Source organism: Sitophilus oryzae, unplaced genomic scaffold (genome assembly GCF_002938485.1).
Source record: "Sitophilus oryzae breed Bouriz unplaced genomic scaffold, Soryzae_2.0 scaffold_494_pilon_pilon, whole genome shotgun sequence".
NCBI lineage: Eukaryota > Metazoa > Arthropoda > Insecta > Coleoptera > Curculionidae > Sitophilus > Sitophilus oryzae.
The window spans coordinates 1,757,961-1,776,692 of NW_022147078.1; the positions used below are offsets into that span (position 1 = coordinate 1,757,961).

An 18,732-nucleotide genomic window follows, 5' to 3' on the forward strand; every position below is an offset into this window, starting at 1 on the left:
TTGTAAAAAGTTTCAAAATTTTTGAAAAAAATAGGATTCCCAGAAATTTTTGTAGTATCGATAATTTTAAAAATATCGATACTGATTTTTAAAATTTTATTTTCTTAAAGGCGATACCTACCAGATGCTCAAACAGACCGCGGAAGAGATCAGGAAGCAACCTGCTCAAGCCCATCTGCGTCTTGAAGATAACAAATTTTGCTTTGACAACGAGGGCTTTAGATACTTGGCAGGTATAAAGCAGGGGATACAATTCACGCCTGAATTCAAACAGGAATGCGCCAAAAGTTGGAAAAAATCGACCGACGAATGTTGGAAGTGAGTACTTCAATTTCGATTGTGATAGGGATGTGCACGAATATCGATATTTTTTAAATCGATATTTTTGATCGACATCATTATTAAATTCGGTTCACTGTGTACCTTACTTTTAGAATGTTAAACTGTATTCCGCATTTGAAGCTACACTTTTATTTTATGATAGCGATATTTTTAGACATCTATATTATATTTATATATATTTATATTTGTGATGATAGGGATGTACACAAATATCGATATTTTTCGACGTCTCGTATTTCATTCGATTCCCTTTTTATCGTTATTTTTTGTTTGTTTCAGAATGATCAATTATATCCTGGACTTAAAACCTCACTTCGTTAAGCAAACATCAGCCATCAACGAGGCTAGACGTGTGATCTATCAGCTGAGTCAGCCAATGGCTGACATCAGTCAACTGGTCAACGATAACATCACATTGTTGCAGCGTCACAAAGCCAATTTGGACATCGATCGTAACAGTCTTAGCGATTTAAAGAAGAGACTGTACATTCCTATTATAGACTTACAAGTGACAACTCTCACTCAGCCTGTCACTGTATGCACTGATATAAAGTGTTCGGAAGTTTATAAAGTAAGTGATTCAATATGCCCATTATTAGGGTGGGTCCAAAAAATCGACTATTTTTTTTTCACTTTATACTCTGAAGAAAAGGTTGGTAGACACTTTAAAAAAATTCTTTCCAAGTATGAGCTCTTAATTTTATTAAGAAGGTCCTCCGCTTTTCAGTTTTCTACATTTTCCTTATTATTTGAAAGAAAAATTCATATCTCGGTATCTACTATTTGTAAAAAAATATCTTGTCTCATATACTGAGGGCTGGCAAAGGTTAGTCTTGGGTCGAGATTTCCGTTATAAAAAAAATGGTACCCTAACGATATCCTTATAATTCCATTTCAGATGCTCAGAAACATGTCTAATGATTTTACCTAGTTATCTCTTGAAAAAAAAGTCTTTTAATAGTACTGTTTATAGAAACTGAAATTTGCTTAGACAAGGAAAGAGAGGGGACAGGTAACACGGCAGCTGAAAGTGAGGCAAGTTGTCACCACGCGAAATTCTCCAATGGCGTAGCATCAGAAATTAGCTTGTACCTAGACGGTACAAAATATTTATTAAAACGTCAACTAATATATCGTTCATTTTTGAGTAATGCATATACAATTTTGTATTTTATAGTCTCACCTTTATAATATTAGAATATCTAAGTCGATAATGCAAAATTTATTTAACAGTCACAGTGGACTGATTATCAAGACAATTATTTATTTATTAACGTGTGTATAATGTATAATTAAATAAAACATAATGTAATAACATATGTTTTAAACGTGTATATACATATATACTGTATGATCGAAAAAAACGGCGTCTTGTTTGTTTGGAAATGACAATTTCACAAATGAATATTTAAAATTGCATTATTCATTGAATCCGTAAGCAAGTGTGAAGGGAATTGACTAGATTCATTATTATACCGTATAATCGAAAAAAAGCGACGTCCAGTTGGCTTGTAAATTACGATCGATGATATTCCCCATATAATTCTACATATAAAATGACATAAAAACTATACAAAACGACATCGAAAAAAGACGGCGTCAGCGATAGCTATGAAATGAAGATCGCTGTCATTTTATATGTAAAATTATATGGGGAATGTCGTCGATCGTCATTTACAAGCCAACTGGACGTCGTTTTTTTCGACCATACGGTATAATAATGAATCTAGCCATTCCCCTTCACACTTGCGTACGGATTCAATGAATAATGTAATTTTTAATATTTGTTACCTTCAATCATAAGAATATCCTAATTTTCCACAAAAAAATAAACAATTCTAGAAGCTTTGTGTTATTTTATTTATTTTTAAATTTTTATTAATTACTCACTGAGACTATTATTATACATCTAAATTAGCAAATTTTTTGAAAGAATATTTAAAAAAAAATATGTAGTAACAAGTAGCCCACCACAGGTTTGTCCACCCCCAGCAAATCTTGGCAGGTAAATTTAAGTTTTATATAACAACTATACATATAGATTTTTTATCACTAGAATTTTAAATTTTTTTTATAGTTTACAATTATTTTACATATTTGATAACAATACTTTATACATTTTTTTACATGTAAACTATATAAAAAAATATTTATTGCAGAAATTGTATTTCTCTGATTATAATTCCCTACGCCACTGGAGAAATCCATGCTAAGTAGCATTATTTATAGTTTCAAACATTAATTATAATAAAGGATATTGAAAATACTACTTGGAATTTTTAAAAATAGTTTGGTTTGGATGTGGTACAAAACATATTAAAAGCATTTTACATATTTTTAATGCTATAATGAAAAAATGTACATTTTATGACCACGTAACAAAAGTTGTGTATCGATATTTACCTGTGAAATGTAATTCCAGCCACTTTTTTCTCGCTTCGGCCTTTGCAGCCATACGCTGAACATCTCACCATACTAAACAATACAGCTTATAAATTTAAAACAAAACAGTTGTCACAAAAAACATAAAAATTCTCTCGGTGTCACCTCGAAATCTTGTCACCAAAGTATGGCCGCCGATCGAATTTTGGCCTCACTAACCGATCGCGGGAGAATATGCGTCTGCTTTTGATCATCGATACTACGCAAGCGCACATCGTCGATGTTGCCAAATTGCAATTTATTTTCGAATTATTTGCAGTTGAAATTTTTTTTTGCGTGTTAATCATTAATAATACAAATTCTATAATTTCAGATTTATCTTGATATCCAAAATTAAGGTAAGAAGGATAATGAAGATTGTGAAATGAAAGTATTATAATATATAAAATTGTAATAATAATAACATTTATTTATATGTTTACATTAGAATTAAAATTTGTCATTTACGGATTTTTTCTTAATGGTTTTAAACTTATTAGAATTATTTTATTTCTTTCAAGTTATTTAATTTCTAGTTATTTACAGGCAACAATATTTTTGATTATATGCATGTATTGATGTTTTGAAGTACTACCATGACGGGTCTTATTATAGAACAATAAACGTCAATCGGAGATAGAGGTAACATTTTACCTATTATATAATGTTACTAATATAATATACTTTGATTATAATTAATGTTTGTATCATAATTTCTTAAAAATATCAAGCATAGATATCAAGTTAGTGGATTTTATCGAAGAGTGTGTTGATAAGACTAAAATAAGCTTTATGTTTTATCTTTTTCTCTTTAGAAGGGAGATGGTTTGTATCGTAAAATACATTACAGTATTTAATATCGTGTACTTTGTTATTCTTTTCTTAATTTACTGTAATTTCTTGTTTCCTATAATGCCAAATCTTGACAATATGGTGAAGGTTGAGTTTTGATCTTATTAGTTTTATAAGAATAATAATAATAATAGAAATACAAGACTAAATTAAGACTTAGTTTGTGATTTATATTAAGATCTTTCTTATAATATTTGTTATGTCTTCATCTTAATACTATATTATGCTTGGTCTGGAAAATAAATGTTAAAATATCTTAATTTTGCATATCCTATTCATCCTTCCATTAGGAAAAATATGGTTTATAAATCATAAATTAGGTGTAAGAATAGAGAAATATTAATGTAGCAGAAAAATTAATGCAATATATGTATAAGCAGAATTAAACAAGGTAACTGTTAATGTTGCTGAAGCTGATTCTACAATTTTAATTACAGAGGCTAAAAGGCCTTTTAAGGCCTCCGTAGTTTTGATGGAATGTTAAAAAAATCTATTATGAACATGACATGGAGCTACAGCATTCAAAATTAAAAAAAAGAAAAAATTTGGACACATCCCTTTTAATTTCCCGAATTTTTAATAAAGCACTTTTTAAACGTAGCATAATAATCTAGATAGGAATCTAGAGTTTTATTTCTATATAATTTTATTGACTGAAAATACATAATAAGCGTTCACGTGTTGTGCGAAATATTAAAATAATATACCGCGTACTATGATTGAAAAAAAAAAATAGCGTCAGCAATGACTATGAAATGAAGATCGCTGTCATTTTATGGAAATATCCTCAATCGTCATTTCCCAGACAACTGGACGCCGTTTTTTCGATCATACGGTATATATTGACAAAAAAACACTGAAAAGCACATATTTCTTTTCTACTGAAAATAATTCCAAAATAACTCACAATCTGGCAACATCGAAGATGTGCGCATGCGTAGTGTCTGTGACTATATGCAGCAAAAACTCGTTTCAAGGTCAGCCACCGGATCCACACCATTACCGTTTACCGTTCTTGGTATCTACCAACTTTTTTCTCAAAGTACCTATAAAGTGAAAAAAATAGTCGGTTTTTTTGACCAACCCTACTTTATAGCCTATTTTGGAATATTCTCATTACATTTTTTTTCTTCAGGTCGGCGAAAAAAACGAGTGGCACTATAAAACCAGATGCCACGACCCATGCTACTTGAAAAACGTGCAAAAAGACCTAGTTGGTACACCCGAGCTAATAAACTGCGCTTCCATGGGACCAAATCAGAGCTGCACTAAGTGCGGCTGCAGCTACAAGCTGCACATGCACGTGTACTACATGACCAAGAAAGTACACACAGAAAAAAAGGACGATACTGTCGTAGCAAACATCAATACCAAGGAGTTGGTGATTGCAAACGTTCAAATAACTATTCAGAATGTCGAACAGAGAAAATCTGAGCTAGAAAGAGAGTTGAAGGAGATTATAAAAAGCAACGCCAAGTTTGCGTATTTCTTGCAGTGCAATGCTATCACTGCGTTCAACGATTCCTATGAAGAATACATCAACTATTTGATAATTAGGTAAGAAAAATGTAGAAGATTTTAATAGTGTTAAAAACAGTACAAGAAGTTTTTTGGGTTCCAAAAAGAAAAGAACGGAACCCTTATAGGCTTGGTGCATTCTCCGCCGGTGCTGCCACTATCGGAGAATATCGTAAACAGCTAGTATATACAAATACACGGGTTTAAATAGCGAGAATACGAAAAAATGTTTATTTAATTATTCTAAAGTGTTAGGAAGTATAATTTGTGAAAATTCTAAAAAAAATCGGTAAAAAACTTTTAAGTTAAACGGTTTTATCTTATGTGCACTGAAAACTAGAAAATAATAATAACAATTAGGTATTTTGAACTTCTAGTTCAGAAATATTTTAGTACTAGGCAGAATAGCTTTTAGGCATATTAGACTAAAATAAAAACGTGGGGCCCCTCTGAAATCCTACCTATGGCAAAGCATATCTTTATACTTTGGTAGATCATGAGCTCGGCGTTCGCTGGTGAAGCCGCCACGGCTGGTGATTGTCAAAATCTCCAGTTACGATTATAGTAAGTCGATGCAATCCACACTTAGTATAGAAGAAAGTATTACAGCAATAGTTAATGGGCCCCACGTTTTTATTTTAGTCTAATATGCCTAAAAGCTATTCTGCGTAGTACTAAAATATTTCTGAACTAGAAGTTCAAAATACCTAATTGTTATTATTATTTTCTAGTTTTCAGTGCACATAAGATAAAACCGTTTAACTTAAAAGTTTTTTTTACCGATTTTTTATTTTCTAGTTTTTAGTATTTAACGGAAATGCCTACCGAATATTCCTCATTCTATTTAATTCATTTAGTGCATCATTATTACATGGTTTTTTACCTGATAATTTATTACAATCTGACGCTCAGGTGTTTCTGACGCTAACAACTCTCTTTGTCTCTCTCGTTGTGATGCCAGCCTAGACTCATGACGCTCAGGTGTTTCTACCGCTAACAACTCTCTCTGTCTGTCACGTTGTGATGCTAGCCTGGACTCATGACGCTCAGGTGTTTCTGACTCTACCAGCTGCCTTTGTCTCTCACGTTGTGCTATTAACCTGCCATCATGTTGTTCAGGTGTTTCTGTTGCTAACCGTTCTCTTCGTTTCTGTAGTCGACTATAGGTTTCATTTTCACTTTCTTTTGCACGTTTCGTTCTATACTTTTCTTTCGCCTTTTCGAGCCTTCTTTTTCGTTGTGTAGCAGTTTCGTTTTTATTTTTGTTTGTTTTTTTATTTATTGTTTCCATGTTGTTCCCACGAGTAATGGGCATTTTAACGGTCGACCCCCCAGAGGTCCAGTAGAGGGCAAGGCCATAATATACAACAAGAGGCGCCCAATCTTGAGGGAAAACGCTTGCGACATTACATTTTTAGCCACCCTAATGCCATACAGTCCTCAGCACGTTTTAACCTATTACCTTAACTTGGGTGGTAAAGCTACCGCTAACTACGTAGGTACATCTAATCACCTATTTTTTTTATCTGTCCTTCTAACGTCACACAATCTTGGACACAACTGTTCTGGACACGGCTACTCATGCCCTCACCTAATACGCCATTTTGTAACGACGTCCATCTTGGAACGCAAACATTTTCAAGAATGGAAGCTATTAAAAAACGTGCGAGAAGAAATAAAGTTAGTACTATTTTTGATAGATATAAGGCAATTTTAACAGTTGCTATAGAAAAAAGGTACCATTGCGATCAAAAAAAAGTAGTACAACAAAATATGATTTAATCTGCTGGTCTATAATAAAATATTTTCACTTATAATATCACAAGAGCTTAAATTATTTTCGGAAATTTTTTTGAGGGCACGAATATTTTGAAAATTATCCCGAGTCGAAGACGAGGGATAATTTTCCTAAAATATTCGTGCCCGAAAGAAAATTTCCAGGAATAATTTAAGCTTGCGTGTATTCGGTAAGAAAATTTCACACCTAAATTTGAAAAAAATATTAATCCAACATGACATTTTAAAATAATTTCAATTTGTTAAGTTGGCCAAGGTATTGATGTTTTTGACATATTATGTGTTTTGTCATTTTTGTTTGCGATTCTGTCATTAAGCTATTACTAGTTTTAAAACGTCTGTACGTAGAGTAAAGTGTGTATAGCGAAATGTCGCGATTTGGAAAAAGTAAACCAACAAGTCATTAAAGAAGAAATTGAAAATATAAAACCAGATAACACCCGAAAATCAAAATCAAGTGTATATCCATCATATTTCGTTAAATAGAAAAATACCAGCTTTAGTTAAATAAAGGCGGGAGAACTATATTTTTTAGAACATGGCAATTTCGAAGAAATTCATATGTAGGTATATCTAACATATTTCCTTAAATAAAAAATATTACCAACCTTAGTTACCACCTAATAACGTAACTTTAACGTCAACTTGACAATCCTGAAAAATATTATTGTTAACCAAAGAGTAAATCAATTTCTGAATTCGCTAACGCCAACTTATTTTTCATTAAAAAAAATTACCAATTTTTGTAACTAGGTCGGCCATATTGAGGAACTTTTAAAAGAATAGTACTATAGTCAACATTAAAGCATGTTATTGGTTGAAAAGTAGAGGTGTGAAATTTTCTTTCAAACTGATAACTCAGTGTCACCAAAGGTGTCACCAGAATTTTTATACTTTTATTTCGCCACGTATACCTACCAATTATTACCAAATCCATGGTAACGCCTAAAAAATTAGGTGGCATATAATTATATCATCATATATCGGTGGCATATCGATATCCTTATAGACCAGGAGTTCTATCTGGAACTACTAATTCTTGTACTTCTTTTTTTTGATCGCAATGGTACATAATTATACAGTACGTCTGTCCGTTCTGTAGCTACGGGGTATCCGTGAGAGGGGAAACGATATTCTCTCGATGTTTTTCGTAAAAAATTAGACGACGCATTCCATCAATAAAAATTCGACAAATTTGGTAGTAGCTAATAAAATGAGCGGGCGGAGCGATTTGCGGTGACGTACTCGTCAAGTCGACGTATAAAATATGTTGCTGTTTATCTAAATGTTTTTTGTCCGCATTCCTTTCATAGACACAGATCGAGCAGACGTACTGTACCACTACCCACTTCGGTTTGCCTCAACCTACTTTCGATTCTTAAAAGCGCATGAAAACTACTCATGATGATGGCGAGGGTTTTTTTTGGCGTTTTTTGTTGCCTCGTTCAATTTTGTTTTGTTTTGAGCTATTCCCAAAACGTGGCGGTATCTCTACCGGAGGCAAAGGATTTTTTTTTCATAAATCTCAGTGAAATAAGTAAACCTAGACGTTTCTAAAATAGCTGTTGTTACGATGATATTTCGTTTTATGCTATATTGATATATATTCCACAGAATTAATATTTCAACACGCCTTTATTATAGGTATAGTAGATATTTAGGAACAAAACTTTTCAATTAAACTGCAGGAATATAATTACAATATTTCTATGATTCAATTTTATTATAATGACTTAGTATATAACATTGTATATGATATTATGTTTATTTACGGCCTTAATTGATTAATATAACAGTAGTATTGCTTGATGGGTAATACTGGTAAAATTATCAATATATCCGCTTGGGAAAATTATTAATTGACCCGATGTCAACAAAAGTATGGTCTACGGAGATTATTTAAAAGCAATGTTCTTTTATTGTTCTTAAGAGAAATCTGTAAACGATACTTTTATAAGCACCCAGGATGGTTTGATACAAATCCATTCAACTATTATTTATTATACAGGGATTTAGACAATTAAAACTAGAAAAACAAAATTAAATTCGTAAACTAAACTTTGCTACAGACTACAGTATAAATGTTACTTTACCATAACCAGAAACAATAAATAATTAGACGATAACAAAACATTTATACATAACCACAAAAAATAAAGCGAATTTACGCCAGATGTCTGGCAATGTTGCCAACGTTTAGCCCAATTTAATGTTATCCTTGTATTGTCTATTATTCAAGTTATCCTTATTTATCCTTATATTCTACAACATGTGACAACAACGCTAGTCAAAGTTGGTATCAAAAATTGCTGTTGAACTTTTACTGGCTTAGTCTTAGCAAATCAGTGAATGTGAGCTTTTACTAGTAATTGTTAACAATCACTGATTTCCAACTTTTACTGTAACGGCTGTAACATACAGGGTGTTTCAAAACAAATGCGAAAAACTTCAGGGGGTGATTCCTTGTTCAAAATAAAGGGTAGTTTGCTTCATAAACGTTGGGTCAAAAGTCAACCATTAGGGAGATATCGCGGTACAAAGATGGCGGACAAATAATGTTTTTATTTTTTATCTTGAAAACGAAAAGAGATAGACTAATGCAATTTTATGGAAGCATTACTGTTATGAAAACACACTTTCTGGTAATTTTTTCACTTTTTTAAAATGAGTGGAAGGGGTTGAAATAAACTACCCCTATCATTCTTGTTAACGAAATTTACAGAAAAATCTTATCAAACACATGCAAAAAAATTAATTTGGATAGTTTAGTTTGTTTAGAAAGTTTTTTATCTCTTGTATTTTTTTATAAAACTCACCGATTTGAAATTAAAAAATAAAATGTAAAGCATTACATGTCAGGACTAAAAATATTTTTAGATTAAGAATCTAGTGATAATAATGATAATAATAATAATCTAGATAATAACGTATTGCGGTAGGGTAATGTCAAATAAAACAATAATAGAAACATCCTAAAAAGTGACAGCGGCCGACTAGATTTTTTCCTAAAAAAATTACAGCTGCCCACTAGATTCTTTATCTAAAAATGTTTTTTGTCCTGACATGTAATGCTTAAATTTTATTTTTTAATTTCAAATCGGTGAGCTTTATCAAAAAAACGCAAGAGATAAAAAAGTTTCTAAATAAACTAAACTATCAAAATTATTATTTTTTGCATGTGTTTGATAAGATTTTTCTTTAAATTTCATTAACAAGAATGATAGGGGTAGTTCAACCCCTCCTCGATAAAAAAAGATGAAAAAAACCACAAGCGTTTTCATAACGGTAGTAGCTCCATAAGGCGAATCTATCTGCCTAGATTTCAGACAAAGCTATATCTCCCTAATGGTTGACCCAACGTTTATAAAGCAAACTACCCTTTATTTTGAACAAGGAATCACCCCCTGAAGTTTTTCGCATTTGTTTTGAAACACCCTGTATATTTAGTCGGACACTTCTAATTCCTGCCGTATGTAGCGCTGCGGTCGGAATTTTTAAAACCAACTGAAATGCACCGTTATGTCAAGATCACTTTAATTTTCAGAGAAAAAGGCCTAGGTCGTGACTGCGACATGAGTAAACTTACCGGTCTGCAAAAACTCCTCTTCGAGCACCAGGAACAGAAGAAGATATTCAACGAGGCAGCAGAACAGCGCAAAAAAATGAACTTGATGGACGAGGTGACGCCTCTGGACATTTCCAACACCATGAGCGAACTGTTCAAGCTCAAACACAACGGCAAAAAGATCAAGGAGTTGTACGACTCTCAGAAAAAGTCTCTGAACAAAGAGAGGTCTCACGAAGAGTATAAGCACAAGGTGACCTTCAGTCCGTGGTCTTCAACTGAAGATCAGAAAACGGAAGGGGAACAGAAAAAGGTTGAACCCAAACAGGGTCAAAGCAATAGAGGAAGACAATACTACAATAATAGAGGTAGAGGTAGAGGACAGTTCAATAACAATAGAGGAAGATCCAGACCTAGAGGTAAGGAAATTTATTAATACTAACCATCCTTTTCTCGAAGGTATTAGCGGCATTTTTCACCACCCTGTATAACTTCGTTGTGGATACAGCAAAAATATTAATTAAAGCTGGCTAGATTACCAAAATATCTAGTAATTATGCCTCATAGTTTATGAATTATCGCTTGTCAATTTTTTTTAATTTCGACATTGACTCACCGACACATCATCAAAATTCAAAGGTACTTCTAGAAGAGTTACAGACTTCAAATTTTAAATTTTAGGTAGCTATAAACTTATAACCAAAGGAAAAAATGGATTAAAAGTTTGGTTGGGTTAGGTTTATTTATATTTTATGCAAAGTGCTTTAAATTTTTCGATTCAATGTTGAAAAATGTCCTTAGGCAACAGTCCACCACCTCCTTACGATGGACACGCTAAAACACAGACTGGACATCATTATCAACCTCCATCAAATCAACAAGGCCGTTACCCTAGTCCACCACCACCCCACGATCCTTACAGAGGTCCCCCACCGCCGCAAGATCCTTACAGAGGTCCCCTACCACCACACGATCCTTACAGAAGTCCCCCACCACCGCAAGATCCTTACAGAGGTGCCCCACCACCACACGATCCTTACAGAGGTCCCCCACTACCGCAAGATCCTTACAGAGGTCCCCCTCCACCACCGCAGGACCTGTACAGAGGTCCCCCTCCACCGCAAGATGCATACAGAGGACCCCCACCCCAAGGTAATACTTGCAATTTAATTACACTCACTATATACTTATACTTGCTGTTTTAATATTTTGACATCTGTAACCACATAACTAAAATTTCTCCAAAAAGATCACAGTCAGCAGTTAGATTTACTGATAAACAAATTTGCCTGACGAAGAAAAAAATGCTTAACGTTTCGGGAAGTATATCTCAAAAAGTATAACGCAAAAATTATAATGAAAGAAGAGATAACCTCTAAAAAAAATAAAACAGGCTTTTTTAATACAATCTAATAAAAATAAATGTATTGCTCATGCATCTGTAGATGTTAGTAATGTATGGCAATCGGCAATCGTTTCTTGAATTTTAAAGAACATAACATACTAAACATACGTAAAAATTAAAAACAAATTAAAAATAAATCATACAGAAAGTTTGAAGCTTGTTGGTTTTACCTTATTAAGTAATTGTTATCAGGTAGTAATTGTTTATTTTTTGAAGTTTAACTTGATAGATATAATGTCATTTTAACAGAACGTCAACGCTTTTATAGAAGTATCTGTTTAAAAAAAACTGAAGTCAAAGAATATACCTAGCTAGAAAAAGAATGGACTCTGCCATACTGAAAAATGGTCCTACAGAAGTGGCGCCATCTATTGAGTAGGGCTTGTTTTAAACGGATCGAAGCGCGGGCTTTTTAAATGAGCGTATTTATTGAATTTTAGTCTAAAATAATTAAATTTGATTGTTGGGCCTTATTTTTTACACAAATTTAACAATACTAATAACAAGTATCGTTGTGATGTGTAAAAAATAAGATTTCACAGTATAATTTATACAGTTAGTAAATAAAATTAAAGCCAAACAAGTGTAAATATTATTTATTATTTAAAGTTTTTATTTATAAGTCAAATATTTAAACATCGTTTATTATAATAAAACAAGACCAACGTAATACACGCAAAGTTTTGTAAATGGAGTAAATATAAATAGGTACTTAAATGATGACAAAAATAGACTTACATTATATTTTTAGGGCCACATACAAAAGGAATTGTCTAATTAAAACACATATAACAAATTATAGTTTGAAAAACGTTTTGATAATCATTTGATAATATTATGATTGGCGCTATGACAACGACAATATTTTTTGAGAATTTGACAGTAGTATGACAATGGCCGTGGGAAACTATGGAAACTACAAAAAAAAATTGATTTAACGCCATCTGGCAGTAACTAGTAGCAACTTCTTAACCTAAAAATTAATTGCACTACCACCTAGCGCCTGAGGCAGGAACTATTTTATTTGAAATTTCCGTGAAAACGGTGGAACCGCTTTTGCTATTTCACTTTCCCGCCCCTGACTGAAGTGTTCTCGAATAGTGGCATTTAGATTTATTAGTTTTTTTCTTTGTTCTTTGTATTTTTTTTGGCTTCAGGCGACGGGAAGATATATACTTCCCGAAACGTTAAGCATTTTTTTGTTCGTTAGGTAAATTTGTTTATCAGTAAACCTAACTGCTGACTATTAGTCTGCGTTGGATTAACGCAGCAGTATTTACAAAAAATAACTATTTTTTGGACTTTTTTGGAGAGATGAATCCGCCACAGAGGTATAGACATTTTTTAAACCTCAAATTGACTCACCCCATATAATATAGTTCCTTTATTTCAGATCGTAGAGACCAACCAAAGATTGAGGTCAACGTAGTCTTAAAAAATCCCGAGGATGCTCCGCCTCCAAGGACTCAACGTCAATCTTCGGGAGATGCCGAGTACGACCGGCGAGATGCTCACTATGCAAGAGATCCTTATCCAAGAGATCCATACCCTCCAAGAGATCCGTACCCTCCAAGAGACCCATACCCTCCAAGGAGTGATCACTACGATGGTAGATATCCGTATTATGATTCGAGAGATCCTAGAAGCGACTATCGACCTCACGGCTCTGGAGATTATAGGGACTACAGAGACGCTCCAAGACAAGATTATTATGATAGAGACAGGTAAATACACTCTTTAATATTTTAATCCATTGAATTTTCGTTTTGATGTTGTTTCCAAACCAAGCCAAGCTGGCAGTTCTCCCAGTACTGTTTCAGTCAATGATCATTCTAATTTACAAAATGACAATATGCAGTGGTGTCAGGTCTACAATGATCTCCATAGCTCCTATTGGATAGCTTCTGATGGCTCCTGTGATGCAGATGCTTGCTAGCCACTGCATTTTGCACAGTATATAATCCATATTTTACTTTCTTCTTGTAGATATCCACCACAGCCTGGACCATCTACTAACTACCATCATCCACAATATAATCATCCACAAGATAACTACCAACGTCAAGACAGCCGCCATGACCAACATAATCGTCCACATGACAACTATAACAGGAACCAAAATCGTCCAAATCAAAACAATAATAACCGAGGAAACCACAACAATAATTATAGAGGTCATTAATTTAAAATGTTATATTTTTGTTATTTTTAGCAAACTACTTGCATGTTTTTTTTAGCAAACTGTACATAATGGGCTTTTTCACAAAAAATAAAATACCCAATTCAAGGACAAAATCTGAAATAGAAGACTATTTTCAGTAAATTTATCCAAAAAAAAATAGTTCCATGACATTGAATAATTTTTTATAGGTCCTCAAAATTGCTTTAATTTGAAATAATTTTAAAGCGCCAATTGATGACGTATGAAAAATACGCCCAATCACATTGCACAACCGTGCTCGGGCGCCAGCCAACAACTGGCAACATTGCGATTTAATTTGACCAGCACCACCTCAACTCAAGGCCAATCAACATGATATGGGCAAGGCAAATATGGCGGCGAAGGCAGCGCATTATTAAATCGTTTACCTGAAAAGCCGGTAGTGGTTTCTCGTTCCGATTGCATATCAGAAATGATTAATTATGTCTAGTTTGTTATGCTTCTGCAACACGTTTGGTTAGTTCTTAGTGTTCAGAATGGTGTGATCAGAAAATTGTGATAAAATAACAGTGTAATAAAAATCCAAACCAGACATTCCACATAGGGAACTTCATACTTTTGTGCTTGTCGTACTCCTCTATTATTAATTATTTTAAGGTAAGAACTAGAAGTATTTATCAAGATATTACACCTAAATGAGTAAAAAGCCTTCGCCGCCAGTCTGCATAGTACATTTTATTGGTAGCATGCCTTTTACATGCTCTGTTCCAAATTGTCACAGGAATTATAGAGGGGGTCCTAAGTAGCGATGGGAACTATCGAATGAATTAGACTATCGAATGGTTAATGAATGAATGATTTCAACTATCGAATGGTTTTATTTGAATAAAATCATTCATTCATTTGTAAACTAAAGCATATGTGACAACCTCGCCGTGCGACTAAATGGTTATCGTTGAGCCACGACTATCGAATGCTTTTGATAAATGAAATTTAGTATTCGTTTGGATTTTGTATGCGTCAGTGCATTATTGGTTCTTCCAAATTTTTATAACTTCGCCGTATAAATACTGTGCTATTTTTGCGTTTATTAAAATAGTTAAAATACTAAAATAGTAGTTATTTTTAATTTTATTTATTGACGATTGTGTGCATGTGCAGGTGGTCAAAATTTTTCCGATAATTTGTGTGGTTTTCCGTAGTCCGATCTTTCAATTATTTTATTTTATATGGTATAATATGGTCTATTTTTTAATGGGAAATTTTGAGAAGTAGCAATTTTTAAGAGAGATGAGATGAACTTACAATTAATTTTAAAAATACATATTTGTATTTTAGATGTTTTAATAATACCTATGAATTAGTTGGAACTTAATAATTATATTTAAATAATGTGGTTAAATAAATGGTTATCGAACTCAAACTATGGGGTGAGAAAATTAAAATGAAAATATTACACGTGCCAATTTAAAATAAAAGTTAACGATGTTTGTATTTTGTTTATGCTAATTCTCTTACATGTAGTTTTTTGCGAAGAAATATTTAATTTATTTTTTAAAGTAAATGCCAGTAAAAGTAAATATAATTTTTAAATAGTAATATAAAGCACCTAATATAAATAATTTTGATTTCTAATTTTTTATTTATATTTTCCTTCCATTACACCGCTTGCTTAGAAAATTAATAAATGTTTATATTTCATGATTTTAAAATTTGTTGTTAATATAACAAATTAGTTCTGTAATTATTATTATTTAATAAACCAACGTTGCCAAAAAATTACAGACTATATTATTTTTAAATAGGATCTAATATAAATAATTTTGACATCTAATTTGTTGTTTATATTTTGCTACTACTTAAAAAAATATTTATATTAAATGATTTTAAATTTTGTTGTTAATAGGTATAACAAATTATTACTGTTATTATTATTTATTAAACCAGTCTTTGCTTAAAAACATTAAAAATAATTTTCCTACATCCAAAATAACAAGTATTATTGCAGTGTAACAACAGAATATTAATAAAAAATGCAGAATATATAGACATACTATCCCTAACTAACTAAAGCCAAACAATAATATTCTTTGCTAATATCAACTAATACAAAAATATGGCAACAGCGCCTTTCATAATGTATTTTCTGTGTAAATACTAGCACCTCAATAAAAAAAATAATGTGTCCTTATCTACATATGACTCCGCAAAAATCAAGATGCCGGCTTCTTTCATAGCATTGCCACCGACCGCTTTCTCGGAAAAAACCTACGTCGCCGGGCGACAACTAAAATTCAGTTAATATTTTATTATAATCGATCCTGACGAATAAATGAATTTCATAAATGAATGAATTTTATAAATGAATGAATTTTATAAATGAATGAATTTTATAAATGAATGAATTTTATAAATGAATGAATTTTATAAATGAATGGTTTTTGCTGCCGAATTACTAGAATACAATATTTCAAGGCAGATGACGGATCTATTCGATAATTTTTATTCGAATAGTTTTCAACGAATGTTTTCTTACTAACTATCGAATTATTCGAATGAATTGCAACTATCGAATGTTTCGATAGTATTCATTCGATAGTTCCCACTACTAGTCCTAAGGTTTCTGCTTTTATATTCTTCAAAAATGACGAGCTTCATAAAAAATGGTTGACAGCTATTAAAAGAGATAATTTCACTCCTACTAGTAGTTCTCGGGTAAGAAGTGCATTAAATATGCCTCAAAAAGGCCAAAGGCCCCAAAGCCTCTGTTACCCTAGTCAGTTACCCCATTGTCAGTTCATTGTGTGAAAAATGTCTATTTGGAAATAAAACAGGTTTTAAAATACGCGCCAAATAAAACACTTCTATCTCCGCCATATTGGAAAAAGTTGAACAGCCTTGTGTGGAGGTGGTGGTGGGTCAGCATGGTGGCCCGGCCGTGTTGCCGCTTTTCAACATGCCAGATGTAACGTATTAAAAATAAAGTGCGGATTTTTATTCTGGGCTTTTTTGTTTTTATTCATTTTCTTTAGAACGACTTCAAATTTTTCGAAAGTGAGATAGCAGAAAATTCTAGAATTAATTGCTTTATTCAATTATGCTAATTCCAAAATATAGTGAAAGCCCATTATATTAACTTCAATTCGTAAATTCAGTTTTTTGTAATTGGCATATTATACAGGGTTAATCAAAGGGTTGCTTTTTATCCTAACTTTAAATTTTTTTTTCTGTCAGCTTTGTAGCTCTGGGTGTATATGATTTATGTTATTATAGGTGGTGGACGAGGGGGTGGAGTCAACAAAAATTACAAAAGAAATAGACCCAACCGTAACAGAGGCAGTGACGCCAACAGAAATGACGGCAACAGTTCTGATACATCTGTGGCATCATCCAGGTACTGATGGTATCAAAGCGATACACTCACTTCAAAGGTTACTGCGACACCTTTTTTTAGAGAACATAATAGGTCACAAAACAAGTATATATCTTACATTATTTTTATTCTACCTATACATGTATACTTTTTATTTTATTATATGTGTTAAAGCGTTAATTTTAGGCGATCCTCACTCTTAGTTCAGCATTTTTTGTTCTAGATGTCAGTTTATAAGTCAAATTGTGCCTGTTTTGAACAAATTTATGCATCAAAGTCTGAACAAAATGGCTGTAACTATTTAAAGAGGTTATATAGATTTTAAGCATAGGGAGATTTCAAGAAATTGATGTTATTAACTGAACAATTAATAACAAAGATTGTCCCTTTTTATTTGTATTAAGAATTGAGGAATTGATCTGTATAGATCTTCCGAAAAAAAAATTATCGTGCAAAATGTTTTTGAATTTCTCAAAAACACTTGGTTTTTTAACTCTGAATTATTGGCGGTTATAATATAAATAACTAACCATGATTATCACTTGTAATCATGTCAATCAAAACGGTACAAACTGTCGTACGACTGATTCTATCGTGTATGGCCCGTTTTACATTTAATTTGTTTAAAAAAACTGGTTACGTGGTGATATAATAAAACATTTTTGTTTTATGGTGCCTTAAATAAAATAATATCAGAGTTTTTGCACGTATAAAATAAATATAAATAAATATAAAATGTTCTTCTCCACAAATACCGATATTTGAACATGAAGAACATTGTTGTATTTAGGAAATATAAGAAAAAATACATATTTCTAAAGAAGTATGGTTTTTGTATCCTATATATTCCTGTAATAAATACAGGATGTTATGAAACTAGGAAAAATAAGCCTAAAGGCGTTATAGTGACAATAATAATGTTTAATAAGGTACATATATTCAGTTCTTTTAATATATTGTCTTTGACAATCTATATACATAATAATAATAATAGATTACAACAATATTTTTTTTTGTGGAAACTAAAAAGAGAAATGTTAGTTCTACGCTTACTGCGACGGCGTTTTTTTTTCTGTTTTATTTCGAATGAATATGTGCCTAAATTAATTGTCTACTACATTTTTTTATGATTTGACTTATTATACAGAAGAGAGTTTTTTCTTAAATGTATGATATTTTCAGATCATTTTTATTTTAGGTTAAGAAAATGTAGCATGGATGTATGTTTACCTGTGCATTTATTATATAGGAATGTCTTTGATTTTTATTGAAGACAATTATATGTCTACTATATAAAA

At 32.2% G+C, this 18,732-nt stretch overlaps 1 protein-coding gene across 2 annotated transcripts in view; it reads left to right on the forward strand.

Moving 5' to 3' along the window:
- Window positions 1–17,956, forward strand: part of LOC115886508 — a 29,095-nt gene extending 11,139 nt beyond the window's left edge. For both annotated transcript variants that reach the window (XM_030905695.1, XM_030905694.1), the window contains exons 5-12: window positions 111–318; window positions 622–913; window positions 4,751–5,172; window positions 10,475–10,914; window positions 11,297–11,647; window positions 13,294–13,624; window positions 13,887–14,074; window positions 17,335–17,956. In XM_030905695.1, coding sequence (XP_030761555.1) covers window positions 111–318; window positions 622–913; window positions 4,751–5,172; window positions 10,475–10,914; window positions 11,297–11,647; window positions 13,294–13,624; window positions 13,887–14,074; window positions 17,335–17,462 — 2,360 coding nt within the window. In that variant the 3' untranslated portion in view covers window positions 17,463–17,956. The remainder of the gene's footprint in view (window positions 1–110; window positions 319–621; window positions 914–4,750; window positions 5,173–10,474; window positions 10,915–11,296; window positions 11,648–13,293; window positions 13,625–13,886; window positions 14,075–17,334) is intronic.
- The last annotated feature ends 776 nt before the right edge of the window (window positions 17,957–18,732 follow it).